General features: G+C 37.1%; 5 protein-coding genes across 8 annotated transcripts in view; all 5 read left to right on the forward strand.

Annotated features, from left to right (window-relative positions):
* LOC122302410 (structural maintenance of chromosomes protein 6B-like) overlaps nt 1-3,259 on the forward strand; it is a 30,122-nt gene extending 26,863 nt beyond the window's left edge. For both annotated transcript variants that reach the window (XM_043113656.1, XM_043113657.1), the window contains 3 exons: nt 1,504-1,601; nt 1,992-2,086; nt 2,997-3,259. In XM_043113656.1, the coding sequence (XP_042969590.1) occupies nt 1,504-1,601; nt 1,992-2,086; nt 2,997-3,054 (251 nt within the window). In that variant the 3' untranslated portion in view covers nt 3,055-3,259. The remainder of the gene's footprint in view (nt 1-1,503; nt 1,602-1,991; nt 2,087-2,996) is intronic.
* Nucleotides 3,260-4,385: 1,126 nt separating this feature from the next.
* Nucleotides 4,386-9,491, forward strand: LOC122302411 (pentatricopeptide repeat-containing protein At3g29230). Of its 3 annotated transcripts, XR_006240458.1 has the most exons (6): nt 4,386-4,588; nt 7,730-7,933; nt 8,471-8,813; nt 8,901-8,985; nt 9,093-9,185; nt 9,308-9,491. XR_006240458.1 is itself a non-coding variant. In XM_043113658.1 (4 exons), the coding sequence occupies exon 1, from the start codon at nt 4,774-4,776 to the stop codon at nt 6,574-6,576; it is 1,803 nt and encodes a 600-aa protein (XP_042969592.1). In that variant the 5' UTR covers nt 4,595-4,773; the 3' UTR covers nt 6,577-7,418; nt 7,730-7,933; nt 8,471-8,813; nt 8,901-8,985. The 3 variants fall into 3 exon arrangements, 2 of the variants coding, with proteins under 2 accessions (XP_042969592.1, XP_042969593.1); XM_043113658.1 differs by lacking the exons at nt 4,386-4,588; nt 9,093-9,185; nt 9,308-9,491 and adding an exon at nt 4,595-7,418; XM_043113659.1 differs by lacking the exons at nt 4,386-4,588; nt 9,093-9,185; nt 9,308-9,491 and adding an exon at nt 4,595-6,692.
* Nucleotides 9,492-11,559: 2,068 nt separating this feature from the next.
* On the forward strand, nt 11,560-15,795 carry LOC122302413 (chorismate mutase 1, chloroplastic-like). Its single transcript, XM_043113661.1, has 6 exons — nt 11,560-11,938; nt 12,945-13,170; nt 13,257-13,343; nt 13,831-13,974; nt 14,878-14,970; nt 15,095-15,795. Exons 1-6 carry the CDS (start codon nt 11,757-11,759, stop codon nt 15,335-15,337), a joined length of 975 nt encoding a protein of 324 aa, XP_042969595.1. The 5' UTR covers nt 11,560-11,756; the 3' UTR covers nt 15,338-15,795.
* Nucleotides 15,796-16,872: 1,077 nt separating this feature from the next.
* LOC122302414 (lamin-like protein) lies at nt 16,873-19,264 on the forward strand. The gene is made up of 2 exons (XM_043113663.1): nt 16,873-17,278; nt 18,662-19,264. Exons 1-2 carry the CDS (start codon nt 17,083-17,085, stop codon nt 19,000-19,002), a joined length of 537 nt encoding a protein of 178 aa, XP_042969597.1. The 5' UTR covers nt 16,873-17,082; the 3' UTR covers nt 19,003-19,264.
* Nucleotides 19,265-20,006: 742 nt separating this feature from the next.
* On the forward strand, nt 20,007-23,591 carry LOC122302412. Its single transcript, XM_043113660.1, has 7 exons — nt 20,007-20,440; nt 20,603-20,697; nt 21,299-21,413; nt 21,533-21,651; nt 22,277-22,463; nt 22,653-22,802; nt 23,192-23,591. The coding sequence occupies exons 1-7, from the start codon at nt 20,168-20,170 to the stop codon at nt 23,480-23,482; spliced, it is 1,230 nt and encodes a 409-aa protein (XP_042969594.1). The 5' UTR covers nt 20,007-20,167; the 3' UTR covers nt 23,483-23,591.
* The last annotated feature ends 972 nt before the right edge of the window (nt 23,592-24,563 follow it).

The raw sequence follows: 24,563 nt of genomic DNA on the forward strand, positions 1-24,563 counted from the left end.
CTAATTGTATCATTGACTAGTTCTTTTAAAGTATAAGTTATGTGATTTGGGCCTTCCATTGGAGTGTTATAAATGGTATTAAAGTCTATCTTAACCAGAAATGTAGAACTTGAGCCGTGCCATCTACGAAGAACAAGCCTGACAAGGATGTCGGGAATTTAAGTGGAGGAGATTGTGATACCCCATATGATAAGGATAAGGGTATATGGTGTATGGGATCCCACATTGCTTGGAAAGGAGAAGTTCTTGCTCTTTATAAAGTTCCAATGTGGCTTGAATTGTATCATCGACAAATCTTTTTGGAATATAAGCTATGTGGTTTGAACCTTCCATTGGGGTGTTACAGCCTCCCAGGATTTCCTTGGCCCAAGCCCAGGCCCTGGCTAAAGATTAAATCCCAATCCACTCTTCCTATCATCACTTCAACAAATTTCTTTAAGACATTATGGCTCTTTCACTCCAGCCAGCTCCACCTTTAGCCCAAAAAGGACACTCTGCACCTCACTTTCCTCTATGCAAATATCAGGCATACCACCTTTGCCTTTTCCAGGTACCGAGTTGCAATCTTGCCTTACTATGTGGAACACTCCCCTGCCACGCTTTGTTTTTTATCATTTTCTCCATGTTGTGACGCAAAGGATTGTCTGAACCACTATGCACTGCCACCATACTTTTTGCTTTACCTCCCATCGCAGCCTTAGCGTATGTCCTAGCATGCATTCCCAACTCCTTCCCTTTCCATTAACCTGACCCACCATTGGAGCCTTGGAGGAGTTATACAGAGCACACTTCATCTCCATAGAAAGACTTTTCCACCCTCTACCTTCCATCCCTTACGGGAACAAAGCATGCTTCAATGTCCATTGCCACCATACCCACTGACTTGTAAGTATCATCCGTAAGTGTTGGAACGTCGAATGTCAACCAGTGACACAGACCCACTATGAAAAGTCTTGAAGAACTCCTCCCTACCTCCTGAATGATAACACTCCTCCACCGTAATTGCCAACCAATGAGCATTGGCATGGCTGAAGACCATCTCCTTCATGACCTTCCTACTTCTTTCAGTAATACGAATGTAGCGTCCCCCCTCCATCGATAACACGGAATTTTTGATTTTATTTTTTATTCTTTATGTTAGGCAACCTCTGCAAGGCAGGGCACTTTAGACCCATCCCTGCAGAGTAAACCCCGGTCCCGTGCACCGTTGATAACACGAAAACCTTGGTTTCAATGAGTAATTGTTTTCTTAAACCCATCCTACACCAAAACTATTACAGACCCAAAGAATGCTAACGTGATTCCGATGTAACTCACCAGAAAAATCATCCATCTTGAAAGTGTACGGAGAGAAAAAAGTGAGTGTGAAAAAAAGGAATTTAGGACTCCTTTCGCTATATTTAGGATATTTTATAAATAGTTTTTTTTAGTTGAAGTCATGTTTAACCCAGCATCCTTTGAAAGCAAGTAATTTTCTGACGTTGATAATTGATTATTAATTAGGGGGTGAACGCTCGTTTTCAACACTATGCTTTGCATTAGCTCTCCATGAAATGACAGAAGCCCCTTTTCGAGCAATGGACGAGTTTGATGTGTTTATGGTAAAGTTTATTTTATTTTATTTTTTGTTTATAAGATTGTTGTGGCATACTTTCTTTTCTTCTCAATGGGCATAAGAAATTCAATCACTTTGCTTTGTTGGGTATCCAGAAAGTGAGATTCCTTGGCATTAGATCTAGTATTAATTTTTGAGACCACTGGATGATTGGATGACTGTTTTAGGCAGTGCCCATTTAACTAAGAAACCCGTAACATTTTTCAGAAGTGATGATTTTACTATTTTTTTAATTTAGGATTTCAGAGTACTTCTAATAAACACCCAACGCAGTTTATATTTCCAACTTTTGTAATAAGGTTTTTATTTATCCTGAAAAATAATGTGAATGATCGGGAAATTCTGACAATGTTAGTGCTTCACATTTGGTCTTCAGGATGCCGTAAGTAGGAAAATCAGCTTGGACACCCTTGTAGATTTTGCATTGGCACAAGGATCCCAGTGGGTATTTATCACCCCTCATGATGTCAGGTATTGGTTTCTGATGGGTACCTGATTTGATGTCATTACTCAATGATAGGAATCGTTTGATGTCCCTTTGCACTTGCATACTAACATTTGGTGTTTCTGCATACTTCCAATCACTATCTTGTTACTGAGCTGATTGCTTTGGGCTTGGATTGTTTATTGTGGTCAAGTTAGTCTATTTCAGTTGTCCATTGTAAAGCAGGTTCAAGAATATGCTGCTATTTCTACACAGAAAATGATAGGCTTGAATGACATACGTCCAAATATGATTCATCTGTTCGTTGTATTAAAAATCATATGTATCTATGTATGTATACATAAAATTTCTCTATTATATTAATAAAATTTTATACCTATATATAAAAATTAAAAAAAAAAAAAAATCTCTGCTTTGGGCATGGGTGCACTGCCAAACAACATAACTGTTGCTGTCTTTGTTTATGGTTTGATCTTGGGGCTTCTTTGATGTTTGCCATCGAAAATTCTCAAGTATATCTTGGGTTTTGTTTCATTTTTCAACTCCACATCATTAGCCTGATTGAATGAGAGAAAATATTAGGAGTCCCTTCTCAGCTGGTCAAAGGACTTCTGGGTGGGTATCCGGTGCCACAGTTCTCCTGTCAATGCCATAGAATTTACTAATGATGGTATTGGTGACTCGTGATATTTGAGTAATGTCTTTAACCACGTCTGACCTTGAGTTATGCCATGCATGGCAGAAATAGTTTCGATGCTATTTAGTCAAAATTCGATTGAAAATATTTGGTGGTTATTATATTTGCCTTGTTCCGTATGGTTTCAGTCTAATGGAAGTCATGAATTGGTTTTATGTTCAGAAGCCTAACAAAACTAAAATCCAACTAAAAATCCGGATGTTAAATCTAGTAATACCTTTTGGTACTTTTTGATACAGCATGGTAAAACAAGGGGAGCGGATTAAGAAGCAGCACATGGCGGCTCCACGTTCTTGATTGCCTTCCATTTATTGTATTTTGCTCTTAATTAGATGTCAAAAGCTGCTTGTAGATAAGTTATGTATTATGTAGATGCATGTTCTAAATGGTCGACTGTCTTCGACCTTTTTCCGGATAATTTTTTTTTAGCCTTGTTGCATAAAAATTGTAGGATATATCTTAGAATGCTCAGATTTTGGGTTCCTATGCTTTTTCATTGAAACTACGCATGTATCATGTATCTCGCTCTCTCGCACACACGAACACACTTTGTAAAGTTAGCATTATGAGAAATGCCATCTTTATTTAAAACAATTTCTAAAAATCTTATTTCTCTGCACGACAGTTATTAATTAAAATTTATAATTCAAAATTTAAATTTTAAAAGAGAACTGATAAAATGAGTCTGTTATTGTAAGGAAAATTGTAAATACATATTAGCACTACTCATCTCATAATCGGATATTGACCCATGAGAAATATGTGGTTTTAAACATTTACACGTAGGTTGAAAGAAGTGTGTTTACACGTTACGGAAAAGAAATATGGACGACAATATAATAACTGAATAAATGACACGGATGCTGTCACATATTTATACTCAAAACCTAAAAATAACGTAATTTTATCAGTTGAACTGTCCATATGAACGTATTTCAAGATCTATGTTCAAGGGAGGGAGGTCGAATCAATCTAGGATGTTGAGAGTATAATTTCCCACTTCGGCTATTTCACCTAGTGCTAGAAGCAACTTCTCTCAACATCCCTGGGTAAAATTGCGAGGTTTTGAAGAAAATTAAGTTTCGCTTTCCACTTGGAGATTTTTATATGCAGAGGCCAACACGGCCAACACGAACTCGTCTACTACCTTTTATAAAAGAGTAAGCCGCTGTAAGTTTTCCAACACATTGTTCAATACCTCTAAACTTCAAACGATCCTTCATGAAATGTATCTTACTCCCCGGACATTCTAAGTTAAAATTATGGGCTTTATAATATAACTCGTTCTACCCTTCCTCTAGTACTCCGTCAACTTGGACTACCACCTTTAGCGCTGCAGTTGTTTGTCTAGGTAGCACGCTTTAATTTCTTGCTTTTTTTAGATCTTGATTTTGTTTCAAATAAGTGATCTATCTCAATTATAGTGAGTAGTGATGTGAATTGGTCCTCGAATCCTATGCACTTAATCTCCACACATTGTTGTATGTTAACCTTTTGCAAAAGCTAATCAGATGACGAACCAACTATATCGTTGATTGGAAGAGACATCAGGGGGTCTTCTATAGACTTAGCTCCAAACTGTACACTAGGCTCTAAATATTTACACACGCTACCATTATCCATGCCCACCTCATATTCTTGAGAATACTAAGACAACAGATGATAGATTTTGGGCACTCGTAAATAAACAAAACATTGTTTGGAAGTAATTTCACAAATCTCCATTGATCAAAGTCAACTAATTGGCGATGAAGTTGAACACGAATAGAAGACTTGGTATAATCCAGAGGCGTCCATGCTCTTCTAATTTTACTGCTACCGCGGACTCCTGGTAAATATCACTTGTATATGTTTTAAACTCCCGAGCTTATCCTCTATTTGTTAGTCTGTGAACCACCACGTTCTCTCGCGTTTTCATAATCCTTTTGCTTGCTGCAATCTCATTCCCGTTTCAATTTTCAACCTGCCTCTGCTAAGAAACTCCAGGTACCCTTTTTGTTTCCTCGTCGAACCCAAATGCAAACTTCCATGCCAACCCGAACCCCAACATGGGTTTCAGGACGAAGACTCTTGGAAGAAAAGCTCTCGGACCTCCACAAGTGCGCCAATCTCGACCACATAAAGCAAGTCCATGCCCAGGTTCTCAAAGCTGATCTTCATAGGGACGTCTTTGTAGCTCCAAAGCTCATAGCGGCTTTCTCTTTGTGCCGTCAAATGGTGCTGGCAATTAATGCATTCAATCAAGTCCAAGAACCCAATGTTCATTTGTATAATACGCTGATCAGAGCCCATGTTCAGAACTCTCAGTCGTCACAAGCCTTTGCAACTTTCTTCGAAATGCAGAATAGTGGGGTTTATCCTGATAATTTCACGTACCCATTTCTTCTTAAAGCGTGTTTTGGCCAATCTTATTTGCGTTTGATCCAAATGATTCATACCCATATTGAAAAATTTGGATTTTGTTCCGACATTTTTGTGCCCAATTCGCTTATTGATTGTTATTCCAAATGTGGTCCGGTTGGTGTTAAGGCGGCGAGAAAGTTGTTTAAGGTGATGGCGGAGAAAGATATCGTGTCTTGGAATTCTATGATTGGTGGTTTAGTTAGAGCCGGCGAGTTGGGGGAGGCTCGCGGGTTGTTTAATGAAATGCCGAAGAGGGATACGGTTAGTTGGAATACAATATTAGACGGCTATGCAAAAGCTGGAGAAATGAACAGGGCGTTTGAATTGTTTGAGAAGATGCCTGAGAGGAATGTTGTTTCTTGGTGTACCATGGTATCGGGTTACTGTAAAGATGGGGATTTGGATATGGCAAGAATGTTATTTGATAAGATGCCAGTTAAGACCTTGGTTCCTTGGACAATTATTATATCTGGTTATGCTGAAAAGGGGCTCGCAAATGAGGCCATTAGCTTGTACAATAAAATGGAGGAGGCTGGGTTGAAGCCTGATGATGGGGCTCTTATTAGCATTTTGGCTGCTTGTGCAGAGTCTGGTTTGCTTGGATTGGGTCAGAAAGTTCACGCCTCTATTAAGAGGATTAAGTATAAGTGTAGTGCTCCAGTATCAAATGCATTGGTCGATATGTATGCAAAGTGTGGTAGCTTAGACGAGGCATATATCGTCTTTAATGGAATGACAAAGAGAGAGGTGGTATCCTGGAATGCCATGCTTCAAGGATTTGCTATGCATGGACATGGCGAGAAAGCGCTTCAGCTTTTCTCTAGAATGAAACACGAAGGGTTTGAACCGGATAAAGTAACCCTCGTTGGTGTTTTATGTGCTTGCACACATGCAGGCTTTGTGGAGGAGGGTGTTCAATACTTCTACACGATGGAGAGTAAGTATAAGATAGTTCCCGAAGTTGAGCATTATGGTTGCATGATCGACCTCTTGGGTCGTGGGGGGCGTCTTAAGGAAGCTTTTAGGCTTGTGCGTAGCATGCCAATGGAACCAAATGCCATTATTTGGGGAACCCTTTTGGGAGCGTGTCGTATGCATGATGATGTAGATCTTGCCAGGCAGGTTTTGGATCGCCTGATTCAATTAGAACCATCAGATCCTGGAAATTTTTCTATGTTGTCGAACATATATGCTGCAGCTGGAGATTGGGATAGTGTTTCCAATGTAAGGCTGCGAATGAGGAATACAGGAATCAAAAAACCATCAGGGGCTAGTTCTATAGAGGTCGATGATGAGCTCCATGAATTTACGGTATTTGATAGATCGCACCCTAAATCTGAGAAAATATATCAGATGATTGATAGATTGGTTCAGGACCTTAAGCAGGTTGGATACGTCCCAAAGGCATACCAATAACAGGGGATGCGTATGGTGGTTTTGATACACTGCTGAACTGGTGCTTTTATTGCTACCGTACTCACTTTAAGCCGCAGTGCCACTTCTGTGAAACCTGGTTTTGGGGAACATTTCACGTAATAGTTCCCAAAAAGACTTCTATTTACTGTATGTATTTTGGCACAGATCCATCCTTGCTAAGAAACGATAGGGATGGTGTGATTTATTTTTCAAATATGTACACTTATTAGATTTGTAGACACTATCCATTTTTAATTTTATCTCGGCTGTTCAAAACTAAAGTTTCTCTTCCAACATTTTTGGACCGACTCATAAACTTCTCTGTCAGCAGCCTGAATTCGGCTGTGATTCATAACATCAAAACGTAGCTCTACTTCGAGATTGTTGTAATTATAGGGGTGTTTAAATTATTTATCATGAGATAGGATATGGCCAATGTTATTGCATTTAAAAATGATTCCATCGACATATCTTCCTAAAGCGAGTCTCTTTTACAAAATTGTATCCAATCTTGCACTGATGTTCTATTCGTTTCATATCTCTTCCATTGGCCTTAACACTTGTCGCCTCCTTCTGATTTGCCTTTTTTCAAAACTCCAAACTCGGCCCTTTTCTTTTCATTTTTTTAATTTTTATATTTTTTTAAATTTTTTATTGGCTTTAATCGGAAGTCTATACTGTCCACTGGTATACTGCTATGTGTAACATCAAGAAATTTCTTCCCATTACGTCGAATACCGTGACTTCACAAGTTGGTACTCCAGTCGGAAAGCAACTGCAACAACAATTTTGTTCCCATTGTTCATTCCATCTGTAAGCTTCATCAACATCATACCAACAAGGTGCATACACTCTCATTGTGCTATCTTAGATGCATTTGAAAATGATAGAGCCTTTCCCATGTAGGCATATGCAGTTGTTGATCCATGTTTACAGCGTTTTTCCTTTTTCTGAAATAATATTAGTGACAACATTTTGAGAGCAGGTCACCATATTGTTTACTTATAAAAAAAAGTTCATCTGGTTCTGTGGCTTTTCAATTCATAGCTCTTGGTCCTTCATATTCCTGATGCTCCAGAATTTAATCCTTCACTAACTAGTACAATGTAAATATGAATTATGGCACAATATTTGACCTATGATTTCTGTCTAGGTTTTCTCGTGGTTCAGTCCAGACCACTCTTCCCCCAAACAAGAAGCAGAGAAGTGGCCGTCTTTATGGTTCTTTGATGATCAAATTATGGACCTTCAAAGATATTAATCAAATAGAAATGAAGAAGCTCAGCAGCGTAAGAGGAGAAAAAGGGATGCAGAGGAGAGTTTGCAGGGTCTTCAGGGTCATCTGCGAAGTGTAAAGGTGCTAATAGTTACACATTTAATAACAGTTACTATTTGTGAGTAGGGATTTCTTCAAATTTGGGAACCCACGGTATTTTTTTTTTTTAATTCAGTTTCACATTGTTATACTTCAACTTCACATTAACTTTTCTATGGACAATTTTTTTTATACCATATCTTTGTCTCTTCACTTTGTTGATCCATGATCTCCTAGTTCGACCTATTGTGAATGATGATGGTTGTCCTGTAACTGAAAAGTACCTTGTTGGCATATTTTCATTTATTTATTAGCATTGTCCATTGAAAAGTGTTCCCTTGTACTTAGCACTCTTAAAATTTTTAATAAATTTTCATTTTAAAAACTGTTTAAAGTTTTGTATAGGAGTTTAATTGAGTTGGCTTGGCAAACCGCATCACGTTGCATGTTCAATTCTGTTAATTGTCTATTTGAGATATCCATGTAACAGAGTAAACATATAAAACTATGATCAGAGTACGGCTACATATTCCATTTTTACTGGAATTTCATCATCATTTGCTCCTGCTGTTTGTGTAGAGGAGATGTCAGGATGCAGAGCATGATATGGGGGCGAAGAAACTCACACTGCAAGATGTAAAGAATTCATTTGCTGCTGAAGCTAGCTAGTTCATCAGCTGCATCAAAAGTTGACGAGCTTCATCAAGAAATCTCATTTTGTTCACTGATTATCGTGTTTGCATTTATTGACACACATCTATGTATTTATGTTTTCTTACATATGGTCCTGTTGGTAGTAATTTCTAGAAAGTCTGTGAGGAGATACAAGAGAAGGAAATCTTGCTGGAAAAGCTCCGAACCAGAATGAATGAAGCTGAAATGAAGGCCAATGATGTTAAAGTATCATTTGAGAATCTGTGTGGTATAGTAACAAGGCTTTTATGTTTCATATATGGTTTTTATTGTAAACTATTGCAATTATACATTTGTATCTCCTTATAAATTGTAGAGTCAGCAAAAGGGGACATGATGCATTTGACAAATCAGAGAATGATCTTATAACGCTTGAACAAGCGCTTCTTGATGAAGAATAGGTCCCATCTCATTTTCCATGAACCTTTTCTTTTCAAAGCTTAAAACTGCAGTTGTACAATGTTTTTCTGTACCTTTTTTAATATTTAAAAATGAACTTCTATTTCAGAAAAGGTGCACTATGAAGGCTTAATGAATAACAAGGTCCTCTCTTATCAAAGAGGCAGAGGCACATTTCCGGAAGCTTGAGAAGGACCGGCTGGTAGGTTTGATGCCCTTTTCAAGATGTTGTAGTGAATTATTTCAATGATGCTCTGAGCACCGTCCCTACCCCATAAATTCTATTCTGATTTCTTATTCGTTGAAGTTTATTACCCATTGCAGCTACAGTTGTGTGCTCTATAAATTCCAAGAAGCTAGAGGGAGAAATGTTTATGGGTTTTAAATAAATGTACCGTTAGAAGATGCAGTCTGTTTATGGGTTTTACACTTCGCGGAAAGGGCAGCACTACGGCTACCGCTAGTTCATGTAGACTTGTAGTGTGTGTTTTTATTTTTGGCCTTTTTTTTTTTTTTACATGTATTTTTTTAAAACTTTTAAATAATTTTTTTTAAAAAATCACAATATTATTAAAAAACACTTACTTAATCATTAAGCAAAAGACAAAAAAAGAAAAAAAAAAAAAGCCAGTGGTAGCTCCTAGCAGTGGCCTAAGCATTTCCCTTGTGGAAAACAAATATGGATGACAAATATAATAACTGAATAAATGATGCGGATGCTGTCACATTTATATGTTCACCTATTTTTCTCCTACCTCAAAATAGATAGAGACAAGAAGATGATTGAATATATATATATATATATATATATATATATATATTCATATCTACAATGTAACATGATTGAACATATTCAACTCTTTTATATATTTGTGAGTTAAAATACTTTCCGTTATGTTAAGGAAAATGATAGATATACAACACTTTTTACAACTTTTTGTACAACAATGTTTTAAATGAGGATTATTTTTATGAAGTAACTTATAAAAGTAACATCACTTTACATAAAGAACCTTATTTAAAATATGGTTGTATATGTATGATTACTCGTCAAGTAATAGGGCATTTTGTTAATGAGCTTGATTGTTTCAATTGATATTTATTTTATACAAACAAAAAAATAGAGGATAAGTTTGGGAGTTTTAGCATATAAAAGTGATATTTACCAAGAAAAAAACTCAGTTAAAGAATGGTTGATTGACCTATATCTCGATGTTGGGCCATGGATGACCGATGGGCCAGCAGCCATAAGGGCCGAATTGAAACCCCTATAAACCTCTCGATCAAAGCCTGCTGGTGCTCGATCTATTCTATTGGAATACAAGCCAATTTCACCCCTCCTAAAGTTGTTGTCAGTTTCCTATCAACCGGTAGGACATTGCTATCAGAGCATGCGCAAAGCCCATCTTTCTTTCTATCATTCAATTGCTTCGGCGTGGAACCGGAGCGAGTCACGCTATGGCCTGGCCTAGCCTTGTCTCGTTACTCTGGCCTGGCCTTGTTTCATACGATCAGTTGTCGCACTTCTTGGTGGTTGGGTTTCAGATATGTCATCATCGGCATAATTGGCGGTGGACGATTCATTTTTATTTTTTATTTGTGGGTTTTTGATTCCACTTTAAGTAACGCTTCTTGGCAGTTGGCAATGGCTTGGCTGGAGAATCCAGTGCCGCATATTCTCTCTGAATAGCATCATCCATCCAGTCCACATCTCTCCTTAGAAATTAAGATTAGCTGTCTGTCTTCATTTGAATTTTTACATTTACGTAAAAAATACTATGATTTATAAATTTTTGGCCCGTGTTATCCTCAACGATGTCATAACATTAGCAGTACGGACTCCTGAATAAAATAGAACTTTAATATTCTGCATGTCAGCTATAGAAGTAGTCACACAAAACAACGTGAATGCAACTGAAAAGTCAAAAGTCTATGCCGGCCAGCAATGCTAAATGCTTAAAAGTCGAAGTCTTTGCCGGCTAGGAATCTTAGGTTCTTGGTTACATTGTATGTAGTATAGAAACCTAAGTACTAACAGAACACATACATAAATAATACCTAACAACTTAATATAATGTATAGCATATGAATCTTATCCGCATAAACACATCATCCACGTAATTAAACTTTAAACAAGTAGAGATTTAGTTTGTTTATGAGCTTTTTATCCGTTACCTAAGTTCATATAATAAACGAGTCTACAATTTTATCTATTAAATTAATAAATAGGAATGAACACAAATGAAATTTATATAATTGTAACCCATTTGAAAATTGTTGTTTATTATTTTTCAACCATATTTCTCTTAATATTGATAGATAAGTAAAATATAAAAATTAATTTTTAAGCATTTAATATTATATAATTAAATGATAAAAAGATATAAAAATATTGTAAATGACATTACTTCAGAACTGGTCACGAAAGGCTTCCGAGTGGTTGAAAAAAGCGGTCATGAGGTTGGTTGGGGCAACCTTCTCCTTTCTCAATAAACAAACCGCACAGAACGGTCCACAGGTTTTAACCTCATCAGGGAGTGACGTACAACACAAGTGCGTCAAGGTCACACGACTCACGTAGCGTATGGTGTTTGGATCCAAACTCTCGACCTACCCACTTTCAACGCATACATGATATATTCCCACCCACCCTCCGCCCATTACCAACTCAAAGTGCCAAAGCGCCCAATCTCTCAGTTGCGTTTGCTTGTTTCCTTCTTGGGTTCTCTTTTTTTTTTGTTGTTCCTTGTCCTCCAAGCTCTCTTTCCTTTCAATGGAGGCGAAGCTGTTAGGAGCTGCCTCGCATGCCATTACATCTCCTCATGCTTGCAGACTTTCAAGACCCATTTCCCCTTTGGTCCTCCATACTAGGCAGGATTTTTCTTTCAGGTCCAGAGGTTCAAGCTTGACGAAGAGAGGCATTCAATCAGTACAAGCTACTGCTACTTCCTTTGGGTACCAAAAAGCAACCTTGTTTGTTTAAATCTGCTAATTATTAAAATCCATCTTGTGGGTCTTTCGAATTCATTTTGTATCTTTCGGTTTTTGCTCCTAATTCCGGGCTTGTTACCTTTATTTACACAAGGCATATATTATTTCATTCTGTTTTCTGCGTTGGTTATCGAGGCTTTATTGTAGTACGGTTCATGACAATAGTTGTATATTTGCCTTATAATCCGACTTGCATGTTTTGCTCTAGCACCTTTACAATATAAGCTTTCTGCTATCATGCATAAGTGGCAACCAACCGTTATGGTGAATGATCAGATCTGCATCCGAATTAGTTGCATTAATCTAAACAAGAAAAAGGAAATTCTGAATGGCTGAGAAAGTACCCATTCAATAAGACTTTGAGTTCGAACTTACATTAGATACTTTAGGCGTGCTTTATGGTTGATTTAATTTGTCTATTTGGTTGTTTCTAACTATTTTTTCTTAGTAAGTAGATATGGATGCAATTCAGTCTCTTGTAGGCAGCAGGTGCTCACTATTTTCAGGTTACTTCATGTACTTAGGTTTTCATAACGAATTAATTGGTTCGCGAAAAAAGAGAGTACAAGATTGGATCTTATCAAGTAGAATACCAGCTCACTTATAATTTATCAGTAAGAAAAACATCACTCAAAATGCATGAAAAAACGCGGCCTCGTCATTTGGCCTTGATTGTTTGAACTCTTCTTGAATTACTTGCTTGAGTTTTATTAATGGGTCACTGATTTGTTTGCGGGACTTCTTGATAACCAGATAGCATTTTTTCTTGCTTCACATTATTTCTGATGCTTCACTTTGTTGATATTATTTACTCATCTTCCTGCAATCGTACATGCCAAATTTTTTATGGAAGTCAAGTCTATCTAACATATTGTAGAAGACATTAGTGCTGTCCAGGGAGAGGATTTGGAGCACTTTGCCTTTCCGTTTTCGTGGTTCAAATTCTAAATTAGGCCGTCTTTTAATGTAGGTCACCAGCAATAAAGAAAAGGGTGGATGAGAGCGAGAAATTGACACTAGAGGGTATAAGGAGTTCCTTGATTCGACAAGAGGATAGTATTATCTTTAGCCTCTTGGAGAGAGCTCAGTATTGTTTTAATGTCGAGACGTATGACCCTAGCGCTTTCTCCATGGATGGTTTTCAAGGCTCCTTAGTAGAATACATGGTCAGAGAAACTGAAAAGCTTCACGCTCAGGTATGTTAAACCCCTGGAAAAAAGAATGGCTGTGACAAAGGAATGATCAGTGAAGGCATTCTGGTTAATTTCTCATTGCATATTAGGTGGGCAGATACAAGAGTCCTGATGAACATCCCTTTTTCCCGGATGAGCTGCCAGACCCAATGTTGCCACCTTTGCAATACCCACAGGTAATAGAAGCCGTTTATTACCCACCCTCCCTCCCCTTTTATTTTCTTATGCTTTTTTATGAGCCTGTTGTTTTGGGGGAGTTTTTTTTTTTGTTTTTTGTTTTTTTGGGGGGAGGGGGGGGGGGGGGGGGGGGGGTCAATCAGTTATTCTTAATATATTTTATATCATCTTAGTATGAAGGAGCCAATAAAATGTATTACTTAGGAAGAAGGGAAAACAATAGATGGTTAAACACGCAGATTTGATTGATGCATGAAGAGTTAACCAACCTTCTTCTGTTTAGCTAGTAGCATAGATGTAAGATAAGTAAATTATTCTATTCTATTGGGGATAATTGATGAAAGTTTTCCTGAGATTTCACCCTGCTAACATACTTTTCCTTTCTCTCTCTCTCGGCAGTTAGATTTTGTCAATAGAATGGACAGTATTTTTTGTCTTTTCTCCCTATCCTCCTCCATTTTGAACCTTTTTCTGACTTTCAAACAGGTGCTACATCCTTTTGCTGACTCAATTAATATAAATAACAAAGTGTGGGACATGTATTTTAGAGATCTTATCCCAAGATTGGTTGAGGAAGGAGATGATGGCAACTGTGGATCAGCTGCTGTTTGTGACACAATGTGCTTGCAGGTATGCATTTTGATTAAAATCGCTCAAGTTTTAACAAATTTCAAAATTAATCTGGATGACTAGTTGTTATGAATTCTGTGGTAAGAATAAATCAGGTATGGCTTGTTCTGCCTTTATTGTTCTTTGAAGTAATGATCTTATCCATCTTGGGTCTCTTGCAATATTTGCCCCCTGTATATTAACTCTCTCTCTCTCCCCCCCCCCCCCCCCCCCCTTTTCTCTCTCTTTCCCACTCCTTCCTTGTGTACACTTGTATACTTCATTTGGTATTAGTTTCATTCATGTAAGAAATTGTGACCGCTTCATTACACTGGTAAATCAAGCATTGCAAGTCAAACTGCAAGTTAATGCAGTTGCATATACCTTTCCCTGAGTTCGGGCCATTTTTAGTTCGGACCATGGAACCATCAGGATGGGTCCCTTTGCTTGTGCACCTTCTGGTGAAACCTTTCTTCACAACACATGCTCCTTGTTTTCATTCATTATATTTTTGAAGATCGATATATTGACATATTATCTACCTACATGCCTCATGTACAGAGATGTATATCATATGTAAAGTTTTGAAATACATTGTGCAATTTTGATATAGTCCTGTCCTCTAGAAACATTCTTTATGGAAAATTTAAAATGATGGTGGTTGGGCCCAAGGAAGTTATTCTTCATCCCATTAGAGACATTGTTTGCTTGTGCTGCCTAATTATGTAGAATGTTTAATCTTCACACATGTATTTATTTTCTGCACGATGTTTTATGCAAATTCTATGTTCATAGCATATTATTGTGGTTAGGAGTCTAAATCAATGGACATTAATGAATCATCATTGCATCACTATGATCAATACTCTGTGTGTGTGTGTGTGTGTGTGTGAGTGCATTGATGTATGCTTATTGTGATTGCAGGCTCTTTCAAAACGAATCCATTATGGTAAATTTGTAGCAGAGGCCAAATTTAGAGCCTCTCCGGATACCTATGAACTCGCCATCAGAGCACAGGTACATATTTTTCTTAGATGCTTTGCTTTACTTCTCCTATGTGATGCTATTATTGGATATCACAAATTTTTTCTCAACCTTGCGCTCATTTTTTCCCTCTGTGGTGCCGTGTTGGATTTTGCAGGATGGGCAAAGACTGATGGATATGCTGACATATCCAAAAGTGGAAGACTCCATTAAAAGGAGAGTAGAAATGAAAGCCAAAGCTTATGGTCGAGAGGTGACAGCAAACGTAGAGGAAGATATGGATGAAGCTGAACCGGTATACAAAATAGTACCAAGTTTGGTTGCTGATCTATATGGTGATTGGATCATGCCGTTGACAAAGGAAGTTCAAGTTGAGTATTTGCTTAGAAGGTTGGACTGAATAGACTTTACAGTCGTTCCAACAAGAAAGAATATATAGAGTTTACAGTCAGTCCCACCTTGGCTAAATGAATATATATAGCTCTACGGTCTGCCACTGCCTGGATGACAGAGAATAAAAACACTTGAGTGGATAGAGGCTTTGGATGAATATCTTTGTAAGTATTGTAGGTAACAGGTTCTTGCCTCTTGAGGCGCCTTTTTTTAATGAACTATGGTATAAATTATTTGAAATGGGTGTTCCTGATTGTCACCCCTTATTTGCTCTTTTATTATTACTGTAAATCTTCCCTCGTCTCTTTTAAGACATGAGAAGCTCTTAAGTGTTCTGGTTCAAGGTCATCTTCAGATGTTGTGTTGGGAGACATACCTTTAGAATAGCAAGGATTGGAGTCAAAGGGAACTATTCAAGTGTAACTCATTCTATAATTTTACAAACTGAACAAAATTGCATTCAAATATTCTTTTTCTTTCCATATTTTTTGTGACGATGAACCTAGAAGATAGTACAAATGCAATACATCTTTTGTCCGATTAAATTGCATATTTGTATATCACATTTTTATCACACGGATCAAGTAAATCATCGAGTTTTTATTGATCATACGTGCGCCCAAATTGAACCGAATTTGATTTCTCCTCATGTTGGTTTTTTGAACATTAAACTCATTTTTTCTAGTGAGAAAGTAGATGTGTGTTTCATGCTGTTCTGTATTCACTCCTATTGTGATTCTTCCGGCCATCTTTTGTCGTTTGGAGACAACCACAATGAGCTTCTCTGGGCTTGCCCAGCACAATGATAACAACTACTGTGGCTTAGGTACTTTGGGCACAAGTTTGTATCAAATTAAGAGACAAACTTAATAATAAATTAAAGATCACGGTAAAAGCAAATCAGATAGTTAATAGCGTTTTTGCTTGCTTTGTTAACTCCGTAAATTATTTTGTTCAGCGATAGCGACCGTTATCATGAAGATACTGCTTGAAACATTGAAAAGATGCCATTAACTACACAATGAAAAGATGTTTCTTCATTGCTGCCCTTTCTCACCAATCTCTAATTTATATTGGTACCGTGTGAATTTGGTCAAACCTACCACATTCCTTGGCGGAAGAGGCCATTCTTTTGGGATCTGCTGCAAAGATAGACGATATCGGAACTCAACTCATGCTTAGTGCATCATATTTAAATATATTTCGTATCATTTTCCATATTTGTTAAAACTCAAAAGGTAAACATACAATGTTTAAGAAGCATCTTATCTTATGATCTTCACGAGGATTTAAAAAAATAGATAGATACACTTATATTTATAAATTATTAGAATTTTTGCATTTTATCATTTAAACTATGAAACTTTATACCCTTTGTTAATATTTCACTGTTAAAATTGTTTTACAACACTAACTTGACGCGGGATCCAATATGAAAACTTAATTATTTTCTGAATTAAAATATAAGATTTTGTATGGTAATTTAAAGGGATAATGTATATTTAAAAGAAAAATTAGCCCATTGGGCAGTGATGCGCACATGGCTGGTAGCAGGAAATGTTGAAGTTTGTCGATTCGGGAATTCCGCACGACACGCGGGGTCTTGCTAATGAACAGCTTAACAAATCTAATCCAAAGCGGATCTACAGACGACACACCCTTCGAGCAAATTAAGCCTAACCCAATATAACCCAAAAGCAGAGACTTTCACCTTCTAATAGACGAGTTCCAGAAAGAGAGAGAGAGAGACCAATGGAGGGAGTGAAAAGAGGCACTGGGTATCTGTCGCTTACCATGGTGGTGGGGGTGCTGATGTGCGCCGCGGTGGTAATGGTGCCGGGAGTCTCAGCTACGCGGTGGACCGTGGGAGGCAACATGGGTTGGACCACCAATTTCAACTACACTACTTGGGCTATGGACAAACACTTCTACAATGGCGACTGGCTCTGTAAGCCCTCCCCCTCTTTCTCACTCTCTCTCTTCGCGCATGCACGTGTTTCGATTTACTCTGTCCCAAGTACAGCTTCCTCTGCTTCCACTTCCAGTAGTTCCTAGTTCATATTACGTCCTTCACATTTTAGTGCGGTTTGGCTTGATGATGTTGGTGAATGAGGTAGATCTAATTGGGTTACGGGAACTTTTGCTTTTTTTTTTTTTTTTTCTTGCGCTGCTAATTTTTATTTATTTATTTTTTTTTGGCTCTTTAACAGCCAGTTTCTGCTTAATTTTTTGTCTCTTAAGCTATGAAACTTGCGTTCAAGGCTCAGTATCCCTGCTGATAAAATAGGAAAAAAGGAACGCTTCATTGAAGTTGTCTGGATTTTGATTTCTTCATTGCTTTACTATTTAGCTGTGCTTCCTCAGATCTACGGATTCGGATTCTTGGTTGAGGATTACTGTGAGGTGCAGCTCGTTATTTTCTTTACTTTCTCGAACCTTCTCTTGGTTTCTGCTTGCTGTAAAAGTATAAAGGGCTCAACTTTACTTTTATGAGTTCTTTTTAGGTACTTGATTGATCATTGATTGTAAATCTTTATTTTTGGATCTAGATATTGCTTTCACTATTGATTTTATTAGTTATAAGATTCGGTTATTGATTGCTTGGTGGGCATGATAGGCAAGTGGGAGAAAAAGTCGACCGTGCTGCCAGCTCTCTTAACCTTTAAGGTTTAAGCCAAGACAGACAATGAAATGTTTTGGTCCCCGAAACAATTGAAAAATAAATTAAACAAAACCTGAATTCTATCTCACAAATTTTACTATAGCATTCCCTTGCCATTGGAATTATATCTTTTGTTGGGTTTTTAGGTACTTCTCATGTATACATCCTAGGTACTTGGGCTAAGCCTTCTTTTTGTATGAATAAAACTTCTTGATTACCTATAATTTAAAAAAAAAAAAAAAAAAAAAGAAATTATCTTTTGTTGGGTTCACTCACTCATGCCTTTGATAGGGTAATGCCAAGTTCTTCACTAACCTACACAAGAAACACTTCTTGCCATCTGCTGATGATGTACCCCTAGCTAACTTTAGGGTTAGAGGATATTTTATCTCATATTTTGTGTCTCTTAAATATGTTGTTTGCTCTTTTTCCTGTTCTGCTAGAATCTTTTGGTCAGCTCACCTCGATTTGTAGCACAACCATGTAATCCTGCTGTTATTTTGAAGGTCAACATATGGCTTGTGGTTCCTGGCAAGCTAGGGATCCACATACAATGTTGTTTCTCATTAAATCCAGGACTCTTTTAAATTTGAATTCCATTACTCTATACCAAGATTTGGCTACATGGCCATTTAAAGCTGCCAGGTGACTCTTTGTTGTTTTCTCCAGTTTTTGTGTATGATAGGAACCAGATGAACGTGCTAGAGGTGAACAAAACGGACTACGAGACGTGCAATTCAGATCATCCTCTTCACAATTGGACTACCGGAGCTGGAAGGGATGTGATTCCCCTAAATGTGACTCGGCATTATTACATTATTAGTGGCAAGGGGTTCTGCTATGGTGGTATGAAACTAGCTATACTTGTGGAAAACCCCCCACCTCCACCCACATCTTCCCCTTTGAACAATACCAACAGCTCTCCTAGTTCGATTTCCAGAGGTAAGATTGTTTTGCCGATGGTTTTTGCCATTGGTGCAGTATGGGATACATTCCTCCGGTTCTGGTAGCAATATTGATATTCAAGATTCAGTGTTTTTTGCAAGGGTGTCAAGATTACTTTAGACATTCTTTAATCAGTTGGTAAAAGGAATTGAGTTATTTTCTTTTGCGGTGCTTTCTTCATGGTAGTTGACCTGCTGCAATTGGGTGGTGTCCTGATTAGGTGGTGAGTGAATGGTGTTTGTGTTGCTAATATGTCCAACATGATGACTGTAACGTTACGAAACGGTTTTATTTATTTTGAATTTATTGGAGGATTCAACTGTGAAATTTGTGGATTTTCTTTTTCGCATAATTTGTGGATCTGCTTGTGACTTTACGAGGCAAATGCATGTGGGGCCTTAAACCATGTGGTTGTTTACCGTACTGCTGTAAATGTAGTAGATATATCTCATTCATCTGTATGCATATTCATCCATTTCTCTCTCAGTTCTTTCACTTTCTTTGGTTTGGTTGGGGGACTCGGTTATGAACCTTAATTGTGGGTTGGGTTAATCACAAAAAGAGCTTGAGAATGGCTCGTTGAAATAGAACGCGTGACAAACAATTACCTATCAAGAGCAGTGGTAGTGGCATACTTCTTATACAACTTCTCTTCTAGAAGTGTTAGCCTTTTAATGCAGAATAACAAAAGACAAAATATTAGCATTTTAATATATGTTTTTAAATTTATTATCTGAGAAAAATCCGCGAGATTTGTGAAAGTGAAGGAATTAGCATCGACGGTCTTTCTATGAGTATTATTTTCGGACGTTGTACAATTTGAAACTAATTTATAAAGGCTTTGGGCAGTAATGATTATTGCAACAATGGTAGTTCTGAAAGTGAGCTTTTCGAAGTTGAAATTATATTTAATAAATGTTTTTGTAACTCATAAAATTAAAAAAGAGTTATTTTATTTTCAAACTAATTCATATTATTTAAATAATAAGATAAATTCAAATGTCAAAATGATATCAAAAGAGTGCTTTTTCAAGGTATATTAAAACGGGCTTCCCATGATTGATATGGGCTTCTTACGTCTAAAACGGGTCTATTACAAATCGATTCACTTAGAAATGCCATTGGAAAGTGTGGGCTTTGTGCTCTGCCCCCCCTCTCCCAGATAACGATAGATATCACACATAGAACCTCTCATCCGTAGCTGCACCCTCAGCACATAATCCTGCTTCAATGGCTTCCATTTGCTACTCACTTACACTCCCTCCCATCCCCAAATTACAAAACTCCAAGGGAACTCGACCTTTCCCCGTATACCTCTCCAACTTCAACCCATGTCGGATTGCCGTTCCCACATTCCGGAGCTCAAGAACCAAAGCCACGAACTCACCCTCGTTCAACACTGTCGAAACAGGAGCTCAGAAACCACACGAAGAACCCATGAGCATCGAAAATCTTCGCGGGTTCTTCGACCTCAACTTGGGCAACTGGAACGGTTCTTTCTTTGTAAGTATTAAGAATTTATCATATTGATTCTAAATGAGAAGTATTATGTCGAATTATGTTTAGTTTAAGTATCTTTATTTTCATTACAAAAATGTATTTTTTTAGTTCTCGGGATATTGATTGATAGAGATTAATTTTTTAATAAATAAATTAATCTTCCAGCAATTCGATGGTTTTGGAAATCTGCTGCATAAAGTGAGCACAAAGCTTGCAGTGAGTTCCTATGGGGAAGATGAACTCATGAGTCTCATTCAGACGTAAGGTTCAGTTATTGCTGAGAAAAAATTTTATTTTGATGATTTGTTATTTGTTATGGGCAATTCACCATATTAAAAATATTATTCATATTGTTTGGTTTGTTGCAAAAGTCTTACATGAATAATACTGAAACCCACAATTTTGAGATCGATATGATGATGATGGTTAACGTGTTTGCAAATGAAAATGGAGCTGGTGAACATAGAGAGTTGGAAACTAAAGTGAAAATATTTCATCCAAATTGGGGCTTCAAAAAATAAATCTAATACCTTAGGTAATTGAATAAGATTATATTTTTCCTGAAGTCACAATGTTGCATTTTTATTGCTGCAATTTGTAATGATGGCTGTGGGTAATAGGATTTTGCAGAGTATTATTGTGAAATTGGATTAGATGGCCAAGTTTTGGTTGACAGTTTGGGTGGAAATTAAAATTGAGTTTGATTTGTTTTGGAAACTATGTGGGTCATGTCTTCTAGCATGCATGCCATGTGGTCCGAAGACCAATTTCTTTAATATCATTGCAAATAAACTTAGTTGTTGATCTTACTCATTTAATCACCTTATGATCCTATTGGCTTAATTCTCTTTTATAATATAGGCTGTACATAAAGCAACCCCCAAGCACTTCAATATCAGGATACGATGATGGGCCGGACTGGGCAGAGTACAAAATTAAAGAGACCAACATGTTCACTGTAGACAAATATCAACAGGTGAGTATTATAACCCTTACAACATTTTGAGTTTATTTATCTTCTTTTGTCTGTGGAAAATATAGGTTTTTATGATCTCATTTTTGTTCTGCTGAATATCCATTGCAACTAGTCTGCAGATTGGTTATTTCCCAAAGGAAAGGGCATTTGCTCTGAGATACCAGACAGCTGGAATGTTAGAAACTGTTTTAAGACAGGGGGTTTTAGGGGAAGATGACATTGGTGAAGAGTCACCAAAGTAAGTTATTTCTTCTTAGGGCCTTCTTCATGCATTGCTGATAATTAATAGGGGACTATGCAGTAATACTAATCATGTGTTGTAAAGATTTGTGCATATATAAATAATAGAGTGACTTTGACCATACGTTCCATGGATATGTAATTATTTCAGAAAGTTCATTTTCAAAGTTTTCTGTAGTGCTGGATCCTTTTAAATTTAGCTTAGAAGTATGAAATAAATTTAGCTTTGAAGACGAGAGGGTAGATGCTACAAAGGCTTTTGGTGTATTATTGTCTCGACAGTGTACCCTTACATGTATGTCATCAACCTATTCAAATGTCTATAGACTTTTGGAATGATGAACTATAGCAACAATGGCCTAGCTGGCAATTCATGTCCTAAAACATAAATTAGTTTAGCAGTTTATCCATTAAAAGGAGATCCTAATAGAAAGACCTTACTCATTGTTTAAAACATTATAATAATCAATTCAATTAATATCCTATTTGGAGTTCTGGAACTTAATTTGCGTTATTGTGGATCACCTTTATATCTCTATGTTGAACTCCTATCTATTTTCTAACTAGATTTTTTTCTCATTCCATATGCTCACCTGTTTCTTCCAATTATTCTCACCATGTAGGGATCTTAAGCTTCCCTCACGTCTTCCCTCTATTGTCTGTGAGAGCTGCCTTTATTCACTGGAGAAAGATATAAGAGCAAGAGCATTCCATATTATAAACCCAAAGGGAATCATAGAAATGCTCGTCATCTTCCTTGAGCAAAGAGGTGACGCATTGAGTTTTCCACCTTCACTTGACACCACAATGGTGAGTTTGATATGCAATCCTTATTGATCAGCAGATGGTGAGAAACTTTTGTGCAGTTCTCATTGACCCTTGATTGAAGTTTCTATAATTTTTTTTAATTTTCTTTGGACTCTCTCTTTTCCCTTTTTTGTTGGCATTGCAATGAGAATATTCATTGTGATTATAGTCACATAAGATATCTTTTATCAGATGCAAGGAGACACAAACAGGATTGTACCATACCTTGGTAACTGGAAAGGTCGCTCCATCACAAAACGTAGTGGTGTGTATGGAGCAACAATTGCTGAAGCCAATACAGTTACATCACTTGAAATGGATGACAAGGGTCACCTTGTTCAGGTATCCTACAATTAAACAAGTTACTTCCCCTCTCTGTTATAAAACATTAGATATGAGTTGTTGGACGAATTGAAACTTAAAATATTTGGAGAAGTCTTAAATAATAAGGTTATACCCAATGATAAGTTGAACAATCCAGGGATAGGTCAATCAATCTTAATATGACCAACTTGCTCATTACTTACCGTTTTGGGCGGATAAAACACATTGACTACAAGTCAAGTTTTGTAAGGGAGAATACGATTACCTAGTGATATTGCAGTGATATGTTATGATACTTGATATGACTAGATAATGACTGTTATAACACGAAAAAAGTAGAATTTATGAAACTCGTGAATTCCTTTTTATTCATCCTTGTCTCACTATCTCATATGAAAAAAAATCAGGATATTACGTCAACATCTTCTGTGAGTGAAATTACCACAAACGTACACTGGACAGGCACCCAGACAAACAACTTGGTTACGTTTAATGGAGGGTACCAGATGATACTCTTGCCTGGTGGCATGTACATGGGATGCCCATGTGATGTGGCTAAAAGTGTTGCAGATTCCAAGTCATTCCATTTGGAGTTCTGTTGGCTTGAATCGCCTACCAAGAGACAGAGATTGGTTCGTACCTTCGATGTAGAAGGCTTGGCTGTTTCCTCAACTTATATTTTTGAGATTAAATTATGAATACCTCAATTTTATTCTACGTGTACTTTTAATTCGAACACAGTTGATTCTTTACCCATCTTAGGTTACATATGATTAAGAAAAATACCCAAATTGCGGTGTTAATTTATGCTTGCTTCTTTTATTCTGATAGTGAGGTTCTATTTTGGATCTATCTACCACTTCTTATGTTCTATTGTAGTGCTGCGCATTTCTGTAATTGTAATCGGTCCATTGTTTTTAAGGGAAATGTTATGTACTACATCCTCATTCCATTTATCCTGGTGTATTGATATGGTACTATTCAATCCATTTATCCAGTTTATAGAACAACTCTTATATGTGTATACATCAACTTAAAATAAGCATGTGCGAACATAGCCAAGTACACGTATACATATTTATCAACTCGTTTCCATGTAGGAATCTTAAGCTTTCCCCACGTCGTCCTTCTATTGTTTGAGAGATGCCTGTATTTAGTGGAGAAAGATATATAAGCTAGAGCATTTTATATTATGAACCCAAAGAGCATCATAGAAATGTTCATCGTCTTAAATAAATAAGTGATGCATTGAGTTTTCCACCTTCACTTGACACTACCACGGTGAGTTTAATATGCAATTCGTATTAATCAGCATATGGTGAGGAACTTTTATGCAGTTCTCATTGACCCACGATTGAGATTTCTATTATTGTTTTTCTTTTATTCTCTCTCTTTCTTTTCTTTTTTCTATTGGCACTGCAATGAGAATATCCATTGTGATGATTATTGTCACATAAGATGTCTTTTATTAGATGCAAGGAAACATAAACAGGATTGTACCATACCTTGGTAACTTGAAGGTCGCTCCATCACAAAACGCAGTGATGTGTATGGAGCAACAATTGCTGAAGCCAGTATAGCTGCATCAATTGAAATGGATGACATGTCCCTTTTTTATTTGTTCCCCCTCTCTCTCACGTGAAAAAAAATCAGGATACTACTTCAACATCTTCTGGGGATGAAATTACCACAAATGTACACTGGACATCATCTAGTCAAATAACTTGGTTACATATAATGGAGGGCTACCAGATGACGCTCTTGCCTGGTGGCATGTAC

This window comes from Carya illinoinensis, chromosome 3, assembly GCF_018687715.1.
Source record: "Carya illinoinensis cultivar Pawnee chromosome 3, C.illinoinensisPawnee_v1, whole genome shotgun sequence".
In the NCBI taxonomy this organism is placed as follows: Eukaryota; Viridiplantae; Streptophyta; class Magnoliopsida; order Fagales; family Juglandaceae; genus Carya; species Carya illinoinensis.

Bases quoted from the DNA above. Each gene is read 5' to 3' on its own strand.
- LOC122302411 (XM_043113658.1), top strand. From the start codon at position 4,774: ATGCAAACTTCCATGCCAACCCGAACCCCAACATGGGTTTCAGGACGA.
- LOC122302413 (XM_043113661.1), top strand. From the start codon at position 11,757: ATGGAGGCGAAGCTGTTAGGAGCTGCCTCGCATGCCATTACATCTCCT. The intron at 11,939-12,944 runs GTACCAAAAAGC...CTTTTAATGTAG, and splicing joins GCTACTGCTACTTCCTTTGG to GTCACCAGCAATAAAGAAAA. The intron at 13,171-13,256 runs GTATGTTAAACC...ATTGCATATTAG, and splicing joins CTGAAAAGCTTCACGCTCAG to GTGGGCAGATACAAGAGTCC.
- LOC122302414 (XM_043113663.1), top strand. From the start codon at position 17,083: ATGGAGGGAGTGAAAAGAGGCACTGGGTATCTGTCGCTTACCATGGTG. The intron at 17,279-18,661 runs GTAAGCCCTCCC...TGTTTTCTCCAG, and splicing joins CTACAATGGCGACTGGCTCT to TTTTTGTGTATGATAGGAAC.
- LOC122302412 (XM_043113660.1), top strand. From the start codon at position 20,168: ATGGCTTCCATTTGCTACTCACTTACACTCCCTCCCATCCCCAAATTA. The intron at 20,441-20,602 runs GTAAGTATTAAG...TTAATCTTCCAG, and splicing joins ACTGGAACGGTTCTTTCTTT to CAATTCGATGGTTTTGGAAA. The intron at 21,414-21,532 runs GTGAGTATTATA...ACTAGTCTGCAG, and splicing joins CTGTAGACAAATATCAACAG to ATTGGTTATTTCCCAAAGGA.